Consider the following 12,607-nt stretch of genomic DNA (forward strand, 5'->3'; position numbering starts at 1 on the left):
CACCCCGGGAAGCTCCGGTTTTGGGGCTGTTTGTTGAAGGAAAAGGATGAGGCAGTTGGGAAACAGCGAGAGGCTGTGTTTATCCCTGTTTTTTCTGGGAAATCGAACCAAAAATCTGGCGGCAGCAGCAGCTCCATATGGCGGCTCTGCCACATCGCCGGGAGGCGGCAGCGGCCCCGACCCGGGGGGGGTTTGGGGGAAATTCAGGTGATTTTGCGGGGTAACCGGGTGATTTTGGGGGGTAACCGGGTGATTTTGGGTGTAATCAGGTGATTTCAGGTATAATCAGGTGATTTTGGGGGGTAACCAGGTAATTTTGGGGGATAACTGGGGCGAATTCAGGGGATAATCAGGTGATTTTGGGAGTTCATTGGGTGATTTTGGAGGGAGATCAGGTGATTTTTGGGGTTCACCGCGTGACTTCAGGGGTTCAGCAGGTGATTTTGGGGGTAACCACGTGATTTTGGGGTATAACTAGGCGAATTCAGGGGTTCACCAGGTGATTTTGGGGATAATCAGGGGATTTTGGGGGGTAATCAGGTGATTTTGGGGGTTTACCAGGTGATTTAAGGGGGTACCAAGGTGATTTTTGCGGGTAACCAGGCGAATTCAGGGGGTAATGAGGTGATAACAAGGTGATTTTGGGGTTCACCAGGTGATTTTGGGGGTTCATCGGGTGATTCTGGAGGGTAATCAGGTGATTTTTGGGGTTCACCGTGTGATTTCAGGGGTTCACCAGTTGATTTCGGGGGGTAACCACGTGATTTCAGAGTTAACCAGGTAATTTTGGGGTATGATGGGGTGATTTTTGAGGTTCACCAGGTGATTTTGGGGATAATCAGGTGAATTCAGGGGATAACCAGGTGATTTTAGGGGGTAATCAGGTGATTTTTGGGGTTCACCGGGTTGGTTTTGGGGTATAATCAAGTGATTTCAGAGTTCGCCAGGTGATTTTGGGGTTTCACCAGGCAAATTCAGGGGATTACCAGGTGATTTCAGGGTTCACCAGGTGATTTTAGGCTCTCAGCACGATCCCAAAGCAGATTCAGGCCTCCCAGTATAGACCAGTTTAGGCACAGGACAGGGCCAGTGCTCCCATGAACACGTCCAGACCCGTGCCTGGACATGTTCAGTTCTGCCAGCAAGGGCTGGGAGGAGCCCTGAACCCTCTGCCCTGCGCTTCCCACGCCGCCAGCAGGACAGGGACATCCCCTAATCCCATTTTAATCCTATCCCAGTGCTCCCATTTCAGCCCAGTTCATCCCAGTGCTCCCAGTACGGGCCAGACCGGTGCCTGGCCAGGTCCAGTTCTGCCAGCAAAGGCTGAGACGAGCCCTGAACCCTCTGCCCTGCACTTCCACGCCGCCAGCGGGGCAGGCACATCCCCTAATCCCATTTTAATCCTATCCCAGTGCTCCCAGTTCATCCCAGTTTGTCCCAGCGCTTCCTCCACGTGCCTCCCACATCCCCACCGCGCATGCGCAGCCCCCGCCCAGCCCTTCCCGCCACGCACGCGCGGGCTGTACCATCCTACTACAGCCGAGGGGGGAGCCAGGCAGAACCCACGCCTCTCCCACGGGTTACGCGTGGGTTTCGGTCCTTTAGATAAGCGACCACGCGTTATTTTATCGCGTTTGTTCCTTTATCGCGTTTCGGACTGCGGCGAGGCCGCGGGGATGGGCGCGGGGGGGAGGGTGGGGTGGTACACGCCGCGCTCAGGGGGCGGGGTCAGCGTTGCCGCTGCGTCTCTCCGGCCCCGGCGCCGCCGCCGCCATGAGGTGGGAGTGGGACCGGGGCCGCTGCTCGGGGAATAACGGGGGTCGGGAGGCACCGGGGAGGGCTGGAGGGGAGTGGGAGAGTGTCTTCAGAACTGGGGCGGCGTCCGGGCAGCGCTGGATGGCGGCCCCGGGTGCTGTGAAGCGGCCGCGGCCTCCTGAGGCCTGGCGGGAAGATGGCGGAGGGGCGCCATGGCTGCGCTGAGGGGCCGGGGATGCGTGAGGGGGGTCTGGGGGCGCTGCTGTGGGGCACTGCGGACCTTGGATGCGCCCCTTGGAGCAGCGCGGGGGGTGTTTGAGGAACTGAGGGGGGTGAGGAGGCGTCTGAGGGGCGGGGGGGAAGAATCCTTGAGCGGGATGAGGATCCCATGAGGGGCGATGCGGGACCCTGAGGGTGGGTGAGGGTCCCTAAGGGGAGGGCAGGGTCCCTTGGAGGAGGTGAGGACTCTCCCAGAGGGGTGCGGGCTCCCCTGGGGGAGCCTGAGGGTCCCTAAAGGGGGGGGGTCAGGGGTCCCTCAGGGGGCTGTAGGGTGCCTAAAGGGGGGTCAGGTGTCCCTGGAGGGCTGTAGGGTCCCTAAAGGGTGCAGACCCCCCTGATCCGTGCCCATTTCCCTCCCAGTATGCTCCGGCTCCAGAAGAGGCTGGCCTCCAGCGTCCTGCGCTGCGGGAAGAAGAAGGTGTGGCTTGATCCCAACGAGACCAATGAGATCGCCAATGCCAACTCCCGTACGTGGAGGGGGATCTGTGGGATCCAGGAGGGTGGGAACAGAGGTTTTGGAGAGCTCAGTAACAGTGGGGTTGGGTTAGGTTGGTAAGGTCATCGAGTCTGGGAAAGATCTCCCAAAAGTTCACGATTTGGCTCAGGTGAAATTCAGCAAATTCTTTGCAGGTTAAAGTGGGGATTTTCCGGATTTGAACTGATGAGGTGCCTGGTGGTTCTGAGATAATGAGGGAGGGAATTGGAATCGTTGGAGGTTCAGTGGGAGAAACAGGAGAGAAAACAAACAGGAGGGATGGGGGATGATGACAGAGGTCTAGGGAGGGGAGAACAGGGCTCTGAGGAGGAGGAGAAGAACAGGTCTTTGACAGGGGGAAAATGGGATCCTGAGAGGAGGAGAACGGGGATTTGAGGAGAGGAAGAACAGAGCTGTGAGGGAGGGAACACGGGGCCCTGAGGAGAGGGAAAACATGGGTTTTAGGAGGGGGAGAATGGGGTCCTGAGGGGGGATCAGAGCTGGGAGGGAGGGAACATGGAGCCCTGAGGAGGGGGAAAACAGGGAGGTGTGAGGAGAGGGAGAACAGAGCTCTGAGGGAGGGAACACAGAACTCTTGAGGGAGGGAAGAGCAGGGCTTTGAGGAGGGGGAACATAGCTCTGAGAGGGGAAGAACAGGGCTCTGTGAGAAGGGGGAGCAGGGCTCTGGGGAGGGGGAGAACAGGGATGTGAGGAGGGGGAACACAGAGCCCTGAGGAGAGGGAAAACATGGATTTTAGGAGGGGGAGAATGGGGTCCTGAGGGGGGATCAGAGCTGTGAGGGAGGGAACATGGGGCCCTGAGGAGGGGGGGAACAGAGCTCAGAGGGGGTAAAGAACAGGGGTGTGAGGAGGGGGAGAACAGGGCCCTGAGGAGGGGGGAAACGGGGTCCTGAGAGGGGGAGAACAGAGCTCTGAGGGAGGGAACACAGAACTCTTGAGAGGGGGAAGAACAGGGCTTTGAGAGAAGGGAGAACAGCTCTGTGAGAAGGGGGAGCAGGGCTCTGGGGAGGGAGAGAACAGAGGTGTGAGGAGGGGGAGAACAGAGCACTAGGGTGGGGAGAGCAGGGCTCTGAGGGAGAGGAAACAGCTGTGAGGGGAGCAGGGCTCTGAGGGGAGGAACAAAGGGCTCTGAGGGAGGCACTGCCTTGGCCCTGGTGTTGGGTGCCCTCCATCCCCCCGGGCTGGGGTGGGTGCTGTGCTGGCAGCCCCCAGGAGGTGCTGGGTGCTTTTGCAGGGCAGCAGATCCGGAAGCTGATCAAAGATGGGCTGATCATCCGCAAGCCCGTGACCGTGCACTCCCGTGCCCGCTGCAGGAAGAACACGCTGGCCCGCAGGAAGGGCCGGCACATGGGCATCGGTGAGGGCAGATACACTGCTGGGAGTGCCCAATCCCCCTGGGAATGGGGAACTGAGTGCCAAATCCCCCTGGGAATGGGGGAACTGAGTGCCCAGTCCCCCTGGGAATGGGGGAACTGAGTGCCCAGTCCCCCTGGGAATGGGGGAACTGAGTGCCAAATCCCCCTGGGAATGGGGGAACTGAGAGCCCAGTCCCCCTGGGAATGGGGGAACTGAGTGCCAAATCCCCCTGGGAATGGGGGAACTGAGTGCCAAATCCCCCTGGGAATGGGGGAACTGAGTGCCCAGTCCCCCTGGGAAAGGGGGAACTGAGTGCCCAGTCCCCCTGGGAAAGGGGGAACTGAGTGCCCAGTCCCCCTGGGAATGGGGGAACTGAGTGCCCAGTCCCCCTGGGAACAATGCAAATCCACATCAGGGAGTTCCCAATCCCCCTGGGAATGGGGGAATCCACATCAGGGAGTGCCCCATGCCCCTGGGAAAGGGGGAGATTGAGTCCTGCATCCCCCTGGGAATGGGGGAATTGATGGGAACAGGGGAATTGAGTGCCCAATTCCCTTGGGAATGGGGAAATCCACATCTGGGAGTGCCCCAACCCCCTGGGAACTGGGAAATTGAGTCCTGCATGCCTCTAGGAATGGGGGAAATGCACATCAGGGAGTGCCCCATCCCGCTCCCAATGGGGAAATGCCTCATTGGGCAGTGCCCAATCCCCTTGGGAATGGGGGAACTGAGTGCCTAATCCCCCTGGGAATGGGGGAAATGCCCCACCTTCCACAGCTGCTTCTCACTCACCCTTGGGAATCCCCTCCTGTGTTCGGGAATCCCCTCCTGGGTTTGGGACACAGGAAGCCCCTGGTTTGTGTCTCTGATTGTTCCTTTGAGGGGAAAGGGAGGATGGAAAGCTTTGGGATGGGTGTGGGGCTGAGCTGGCAGGAGTTTGGGCTCCTCCTGACCCCTCTGCCCCGCTCCAGGCAAGAGGAAGGGCACGGCCAACGCCCGCATGCCCGAGAAGGTCACCTGGATGCGGCGCATGCGGATCCTGCGGCGGCTGCTGCGGCGCTACCGCGAGTCCAAGAAGATCGACCGCCACATGTGAGGGCTGGGCTGTGCTGTGCCCCCAGAGTTCACTGCCCTGGGCATCCCCAGCCCTCCCAGTATGGGCCAGACCAGTCCCTGGACAGGTCCGGTTCTGCCAGGAAGGGCTGGGATGAGCCCTAAGCCCTTGGCCCTGCCCTTCCCACACAGCCAGCGGGGTGGGGACATCCCCTAATCCCAGTGCTCCCATCCCATCCCAGTCCGCCCCAGTGCTCCCATCCCAGACCATCCCAGACTATCCCAGTGCTCCCATCCTATCCCAGCTCATCCCAATCCAGCCCGGTGCTCCCATCCTATCCCAGCTCATCCCAGTCCATCCCAGTGCTCCCATCCTATCCCAGCCCATCCCAATGTTCCCAGTGCTCCCATCCCAGTCCTCCCCAGTGCTGTCAGTCCATCCCATCCCAGTCCATCCCACTCCATCCCAGTGCTCCCATTCCACTCCATCCCATCCCACTCCATCCCAGTCCATCTCAGTCCATCCCATTCCACTCCATCCCATTCCACTCCATCCCAGCCCATCCCAGTGCTCCAGGCAGGTGTTGATGTCCCCACCCCCTGTGCCCCACAGGTACCACAGCCTGTACCTGAAGGTCAAGGGCAACGTGTTCAAGAACAAGCGGATCCTCATGGAGCACATCCACAAGCTGAAGGCCGACAAGGCCCGCAAGAAGCTCCTGGCGTAAGTTGCTGCTGCAGGCAGGAGGGATTGCCAGGGATAATCCCCCCCTGTGGGGCATTCCTGGGGGAATCCATCCCAAACAGGGCAGGGCTGGCTGGCAGCAGGGAAATGTGGGCTCTGCTGGGCTTTGGGGTTCCACTGAAGTGGGAACTGGGAGGTTCCTGATCAGCTGCTGGAGTGGGTGAATGATTGACCAGGGCAGGGGAGGGATTGCAGAATCCTGCTGTGTCCTTGGGGGGAAAAGCTGAATCTGAGCACTCTGGGATTCAGCAGAGACACGTGACCCCAAACAGCTGCTCCGTGGATGGAGTGAATGGAAATCCCCAGGATCCAGCGGGGTGGTGTGGGACGGCAGGGAGATGGGGGCAGGGTGTTGGGGGGCTGTTCTGGGTGTTGTGGGAATGTTGTGGGGCTGTTCTGGGTGGTGAGGGACAGCAGAACCCAAGGAAATGGGGACAGGGGTCAGGACGGTGTGGGGCTGCTCTGGGTATTGTGGGGCTGCTCTGGGTGTTGTTCTGGGGCCATTCTGGGTATTGTGGGGCTGTTCTGGGTGTTTTTCCGGGTGTTGTGGGGCTGTTCCGGGTGTTGTGGGGCTGTTCCAGGTGTTGTTCCGGGTGTTGTGGGGCCGTTCCGGGTGTTGTGGGGCCGTTGTGGGTTCCTCACGTCCCCAATCCCGCAGGGACCAGGCGGAGGCGCGGCGCTCCAAGACCAAGGAGGCGCGGAAGCGCCGCGAGGAGCGGCTGCAGGCCAAGAAGGAGGAGATCATCAAAACCCTGTCCAAGGAGGAGGAGGCCAAGAAGTGACCTGGGGCTGTCCCCTGCTCCCAGCCTGTCCCATCCCCTGGCCTCCAATAAAACATCCCGGACTCTTCCCGCCGAGCCTCCGTGTCTGCAGCAGGGAGGGGTCAGGGAAACGCTGGGGATCCCTGAGTGGGGCCCTTCCCCACGGCCCCGGGCACTGGGGACCCCCCTGAACCCCCAAAGGCTCAGGGAGGAGCTGAGGGGCTGGAGCTCACCCTAGGGCCCCCCCAAACTCCCCCTGCAGCTCCTTGCCAGCCCGATCCCACAGTGGGAGTGGCTGGACAGACAGACAGACACAGCACGGATGGGCTCTGCCCCTCCCCTGGGCCCACCTGGGGGGGTTCAGTGAGCTGAGGAGGGTCCCCCCCACCACTGAAATGGAGCTGGGACCCCCCTGCCCCCCAGCTCATCACAGTGATGGGTCTGTGTGTGACACCCCCAGTGTGTGTGTGTGACACCCCGGTGTGTGTGTGACACCCCCAGTGTGTGTGTGTGTGTGTGACACCCCCAGTGTGTGTGTGTGTGTGTGACACCCCCAGTGTGTGTGTGTGAAACCCCAGTGTGTGTGTGTGTGTGACACCCCCGTGTGTGTGACACCCCCGTGTGTGTGTCTGTGACACCCCCAGTGTGTGTGTGTGTGTGTGTGTCTGTGACACCCCCGTGTGTCTGTGACACCCCAGTGTGTGTGTGTGTGACACCCCCAGTGTGTGTGTGTGTGTGTGTGTGTGTGTGTGACACCCCCAGTGTGTGTGTGACACCCCGGTGTGTGAGTGTGACACCCCTAGTGTGTGTGTGTGTGTGTGTGTGTGTGTGTGTGTGTGTGTGTGTGTGTGTGTGTGTGTGTGACACCCCTGTGTGTGCGTGTGTGAAACCCCAGTGTGTGTGTCTGTGACACCCCCAGTGTGTGTGTGTGTGTGTGTGTGTGACACCCCCAGTGTGTGTGTGTGACACCCCCAGTGTGTGTGTGTGACACCCCGGTGTGTGTGTGTGACACCCCCGGGTCATGTCCCAGTGTCACCAAGAGGGGACATTGCACCCATAGACCCCAAATCTGACAACCCCAACCCCAAGTGGGGGACACAGCACCCACCAACCCCCCCCCACACTCGGGGCTCTGCAAATACCTTTTTTTTTACCCAAAAAGAGCCAAATTGGCAGGAATTAAAGGGGTTAGGAGGGGGGTGGTGACAGGACGCACACGGGGGGGGTTCTTGGCTGGGACAAAGGGACTGGGGGAGCCCCCTGGTGTCCCCCCCATTGTATTGACAGCAAACGGAGCCCCTCCCTCCCCACTGTTTACTGTCAACACCCCGAACTGGTCCCAACTGGGCCAAACTGGGCCCGGCCCCGCTCCCATTCCCCTCCCCGTGCCTATAAAGGTGGGGGTGGGGCCGCCCCCTGTCCCTCGGTGCTGTCACCCTCTGCTCGCGGGGTGTCCCCCCTGTCCCCCACCATGCTCTTCTGGCACGGCCAGCCCGAGCCCTGCTGGTCCAGCCCTGGGGACGTGTACCCCCTGCCCGCCTCGGGGCTGCTCAGGTACCCCCCAAATCCGCTGGGCTCGGGGAAACTGAGGCACGGCCGAGCTCCCACCCTTTCCGGGGGGCGTTTTCCCGCAGGGACCCCCCGGTCCTGCCCTACCTGAAGCAGGAGGAGCCCAAGGGCGTCTCCACATGGCAGCCGCCCTTCCGGTACATCCTGTGTGCCCCGACCTCCCCGGCCGTGCGGCGCCACGAGGAGACCCTCACCTACCTGAACCAGGGTGAGTCTGGGAGCGCCGGGGGCGAGGGACCCCCGGGAGGGACCCCCCACCCCTCACGATGAGGGCTCAGTCCCCCCTCCCGGCCCCCTCCCCAGGGCAGCCCTACGAGATCCGCATGACGGGAACGGGAACGGCCCGGGGGGACCCGGCCGAGGGGCGCAGGGTGGTCAAGGTGAGCGGGGTGGGGACGTGGGGGGACCCTGGGGAAAAGATCTGGGCTCAAGTCCTGGTTCTGTCCCAGTCCAGACCCAGTTCTGCCCCAGTTCAGCCTCACTTCAGCCCCAGTCCTAACCCAGTCCAGCCCCAGTTCTACCCCACCCCAGCCCCAATTTTGCCACAGTCCAGCCCCATCCCAGTCCTATCCCAGTGCAGCCCCAGTCCTGGCTGTGTTGCCCCAGTTCAACTCCAGTCTAGCCCCAGTTTTGCCCCAGTGCAGCCTCCTTTCAGCCCCACTACAGCTCCACTCCAGCCCCAGTTCGACCCCAGTTCAGCCCCAATTTTGCCCCAGTCCAGCCCCAGTTCAGCCCCATCTCATTCCCAGTCCAGTCCTAGCTCTGCCCCAGTTCAACACCAGTCTAGCCCCAGTCTAGCCCCAGTTCAGCCCCGGTTCAGGCCCAGTCCAGTCCTAGCTCTGCCCTGGTCCAGTTCCAGTCCAGCCCCATCTCCTCCCCAGTCCAGTCCTCGCTGTGCCCCGGTTCAACCCCAGTGTAGCCCCAGTTCTGCCCCAATCCAGCCCCAGTTCTGCCCCGGTCCAAGCCCAGCTGAGCCCCAGTCTGGGGCCGTGCCCCTGCCCAGAGCCTGGTCCGGGTGGTTTTCCACGACCGCCGCCTCCAGTACTCGGAGCAGCAGCAGCTCGAGGGCTGGCGCTGGAGCCGCCCGGGCGACCGAATCCTGGACATCGGTGGGTGCCGGGGCTGGGGAGGGGCCGGGGGGGCTGCAGGGGCCGCGCTGACCCCGCTCCCGCAGACATCCCGCTCTCCGTGGGGATCCTGGAGCCCCAAATCCACCCCACACTGCTCAACACGGTGGAATTCCTCTGGGACCCCTCCCGACGCACATCTGTGTTCGTGCAGGTGGGAGCCGGGGCTTTGGGGGGCTCGGGGGGATCCTGGGGGGGTCACAGCGCCCAGTCCTGACCCCACTGTCCCCCCCATCCCATCCCATCCCATCCCATCCCATCCCATCAGGTTCACTGCATCAGCACCGAGTTCACGCTGCGGAAGAACGGGGGGGAGAAGGGGGTCCCCTTCCGCATCCAGATTGACACCTTTGGGGCAGGGGGTGAGGGGGACCCCCCCGAGCACCTGCACTCCGCCAGCTGCCTGGTCAAGGTGTTCAAGGTACCAGGGAGGGTGGGAAACCAGTGCTCCCAGTGCCCCCAGTGCCCCCAGTGCCCGCAGTGCTCCCAGTGCCCCCAGTGCTCGCAGTGCCCCCCACTACTGGGAGACCCCGCTCTGGGCTGGGGGGCGGGTGCATGGTGGGGTCTGGGGGTCCAGGGGGGCCCAGGGCCACCCTCACCCCCCGGCACAGCCCAAGGGGGCTGATAGGAAGCAGAGGACAGACCGGGAGAAGGTGGAGAAGCAGCCGGCGGCTGAGAGGGAGAAATTCCAGCCGCCCTACGAGAGCACCGTGCTGGCCGAGGTGGGGCCTGGCCCTGGCGCCCCCCGTGGGCCGAGGGTACCCCCGGGACCCTGCACCCATCACCCCCCCTCCTCTTCAGTGCCCCCCGTGGCCGGACGCGCTGGGTGCCCCCCACAGCCCCCTGGGCACCCCGGGGCTGCCGTCCCCGCACCCCTTCAAGCTGCTGAGCCCCGAGAGGTGAGTGGGGAACCCTGGACCCCCCATTTCCCCACTGCTGGGGTCTCCCTCTGTGCCCGCCCTGCCCCGCAGGGTGTGCCTGTGTCTCGGTTTGGAAAGACAGGTGTCTGCTAAGGAAGGCAGGAGCCTCCCCTGAAATGGAGAATGTGAACCCTCCCCACCCCTCTGAATTGCTATGAATTTTAAATTAAGGGGCTCTCAGGCAAAAATATGGGAGCAGGAAATCACAGTTCTTTAACAGGGAAAAGAAAAAAATAAAAGGATAAAATAAACAATGCAGTACACCAGAACAACACTGCCAGAGTCAGAACCCAAGCTGACACCCTGTGGGGTGTTGGCAGCAGAACCATTGGAATTGTGGCTCAGCCCTCCTGCAGTGTCAGGGGTGGCTCTGCTGGAGCAGGGATCCTGTAGAGAAGGATGGATTCTGCCTCTGAGGATCCAGTGGAGGAAGAGGCAGCTGCTGTTCCTCTGGGGAATCCAGTGGAGAAGCCGTGCTGGTGTCTCCAAACCTCTGGATTATATCCGGGCGGGAATGCTTGGCTCCTCCCTCTGGGCTCACATCTCCCAATGGAATGCTGCAGTTCTTATCAGCCATGCAGGGACATTCCATAGCTGTTATCAGCAGTCTCCCCTCCCGAGGGAGGAGTGAATGTGGTCACTCACAGAGAGAGATAAGGCAAACTGCCCACTTGACAAAGGTAATCTGCCATACAGATGGCAATAGAAAACATCTTGCCTGCAATCTTCAACAGCGTGTCCCCCGTGTCACCCGCCTGCGCTGCCGAGGGCCCCGCGGAGAGTCCTGGCGAGGTGAGGGAGCCCCCAGAGCCTCCCCCGGCCCCCCGGGACGGGCTGGGGTTGTGCCCGCTCGGGTCGTGCCCCGCTGAGGCCCCGCTGAGCCCCCACAGGCGCTGAGCCCCTGCGCTTCCCCGCTGGAGACGCAGCAGTGGCTGCTCCGCCGCCGCTTCTCCTCCTGCGCCCGCGTCTTCGCCAACTTCACCGGTGAGAGCCGGGGCCGGGCCGGGGCTCGGAGCCGGGACCCCCCTCCTGCCGCCCCCTGAGCGCCCCCGTCCGCAGGCGCGGATCTGCTGAAGCTCTCGCGCAGGGACCTGATCCAGATCTGCGGAGCCCCGGACGGGATCCGCCTCTGCCACGCCCTGGCGGGCAGGTCAGGCTCCCGCGCCCCCGGTGCCGCTTTTTGGGGACCCCCGGGGAGCTCCGTGGGGTCCGACCCCATCCTGGCCCCCCGCCAGAGCCTCCTGTGCCCCCTCAGGTGCCCGCGGCCCCGGCTGACCCTGTACGTGGCACAGGAGCCCAGCGGGGCTGAGAGTGCAGAGGGTGCGGGATCAGGTGAGGAGGGGCTCAGGTGTGCGGGGAGGGGGCTCAGGTGTGCGGGGAGGGGCTCAGGTGTGTGAGGAGGGGCTCAGGTGTGTGAGGAGGGGGCTCAGGTGTGTGAGGAGGGGGCTCAGGTGTCCGGGGAGGGGCCCCGGTGTGTGAGGAGGGGGCTCAGGTGTGCAGCAGCGTGGGGATGGAGGGTGGGCACTCGGCCCCATCCCATCCCATCCCATCCCATCCCATCCCATCCCCAGGGCTGTACCAGGAGCTGCACCTGCAGCAGCTGACGGTGCCCGAGCTCACCGCGAGGTTGGCGGAGCTGCTGGGGCTGCCCCCGGGGCAGATCCTGCGGCTCTCCCGCCAGGGACCCGCCGGCATCCACGTCCTCGTCAGCGACGCGGTGAGGACACGGGGACAGCCGGGGAGGGCAGGGAGGCGCAGACCCCGCAGCCCCCCCGAGCTGCAGCGGGAGGGTCCCCGAGCCCCCCTGAGCCCCCCTGTGCCCCGCAGATGATCAGGAACCTCCAGGACGAGACGAGATTCGTGGTGGCGATCGGCAAAGGTACCGCGGTGGCCGCGGCCGGGCAGGGGACATCGGTGGCCCCGACTGAGCCGCGTCCCCTGCCCGCAGCCCCCGGCCCCGAGGGCTTCCAGCTGCTGCTGCGGTAGGAGCCGGCCACGCTGGGAAGGGACCGAGAGAGGAGCCCGGGGCTGGCAGAGCCCCCAGAGCCCGCCCGAGCGGACGGGACCCGTCCTGTCCCCCCCCCCGTGTCCTTCGTGTCCCCGCTTTCCATTAAAGAACGGCGGGAGCGACCCCGGACACGGCCTCGTCCCTGCGGCGCCCGCGGGGGTTCGGGGTCCCCGGGGTGGATTTGGGGTGCGGGGTCGGTCCCTCGGCCCCAGCAGGCGACACCGGGCAGGGCAGGTCCCGTCCCAGCCCTTGCAGACGGAACCGGGGCAGCCCCGGCGGGCAGAGCCCGGCGCCGCCTCCGGCCGGTCGGGAATGGGGAACTGAAACAACGGAGCCCTCCCGGGGCCGGCGGAGCGCGACCGGGACGTCCTTGGGAGCGAATTCCTGGGGCAAAGGACGGGATTGGGATAAACAAAGCGGGAGCAGGGGAGGAAGGGGAGGACCGGGAGGAGCTGGGACAGCCCCGGAGCGGAGCCGCCATCACAGACACGGGGAGGACACGGGGAGGACGCGGGGAGGACACGGGGCCCGGGACCCAT

General features: G+C 63.4%; 2 protein-coding genes across 2 annotated transcripts; both read left to right on the forward strand.

The window, feature by feature from the left end:
• The first annotated feature begins 1,720 nt into the window (after positions 1 to 1,720).
• RPL19 (ribosomal protein L19) lies at positions 1,721 to 6,532 on the forward strand. The gene is made up of 6 exons (XM_066566870.1): positions 1,721 to 1,778; positions 2,395 to 2,501; positions 3,764 to 3,886; positions 4,857 to 4,977; positions 5,552 to 5,662; positions 6,342 to 6,532. The coding sequence occupies exons 1-6, from the start codon at positions 1,774 to 1,776 to the stop codon at positions 6,463 to 6,465; spliced, it is 591 nt and encodes a 196-aa protein (XP_066422967.1). The 5' UTR covers positions 1,721 to 1,773; the 3' UTR covers positions 6,466 to 6,532.
• A 1,202-nt stretch (positions 6,533 to 7,734) lies between these two features.
• On the forward strand, positions 7,735 to 12,111 carry LOC136567364 (transcription factor CP2-like protein 1). The gene is made up of 15 exons (XM_066566957.1): positions 7,735 to 7,998; positions 8,079 to 8,221; positions 8,317 to 8,393; positions 9,017 to 9,122; positions 9,188 to 9,294; positions 9,409 to 9,561; positions 9,752 to 9,862; positions 9,942 to 10,039; positions 10,795 to 10,852; positions 10,951 to 11,044; positions 11,120 to 11,210; positions 11,316 to 11,392; positions 11,632 to 11,777; positions 11,888 to 11,939; positions 12,009 to 12,111. Exons 1-15 carry the CDS (start codon positions 7,916 to 7,918, stop codon positions 12,044 to 12,046), a joined length of 1,434 nt encoding a protein of 477 aa, XP_066423054.1. The 5' UTR covers positions 7,735 to 7,915; the 3' UTR covers positions 12,047 to 12,111.
• The last annotated feature ends 496 nt before the right edge of the window (positions 12,112 to 12,607 follow it).

Source organism: Molothrus aeneus, chromosome 28 (genome assembly GCF_037042795.1).
Source record: "Molothrus aeneus isolate 106 chromosome 28, BPBGC_Maene_1.0, whole genome shotgun sequence".
NCBI lineage: Eukaryota > Metazoa > Chordata > Aves > Passeriformes > Icteridae > Molothrus > Molothrus aeneus.

Bases quoted from the DNA above. Each gene is read 5' to 3' on its own strand.
- RPL19 (XM_066566870.1), top strand. The intron at 3,887-4,856 runs GTGAGGGCAGAT...GCCCCGCTCCAG, and splicing joins GGGCCGGCACATGGGCATCG to GCAAGAGGAAGGGCACGGCC. The intron at 5,663-6,341 runs GTAAGTTGCTGC...CCAATCCCGCAG, and splicing joins GCCCGCAAGAAGCTCCTGGC to GGACCAGGCGGAGGCGCGGC.
- LOC136567364 (XM_066566957.1), top strand. From the start codon at position 7,916: ATGCTCTTCTGGCACGGCCAGCCCGAGCCCTGCTGGTCCAGCCCTGGG. The intron at 11,393-11,631 runs GTGAGGAGGGGC...TCCCATCCCCAG, and splicing joins TGCAGAGGGTGCGGGATCAG to GGCTGTACCAGGAGCTGCAC. The intron at 11,940-12,008 runs GTACCGCGGTGG...CCCTGCCCGCAG, and splicing joins CGTGGTGGCGATCGGCAAAG to CCCCCGGCCCCGAGGGCTTC.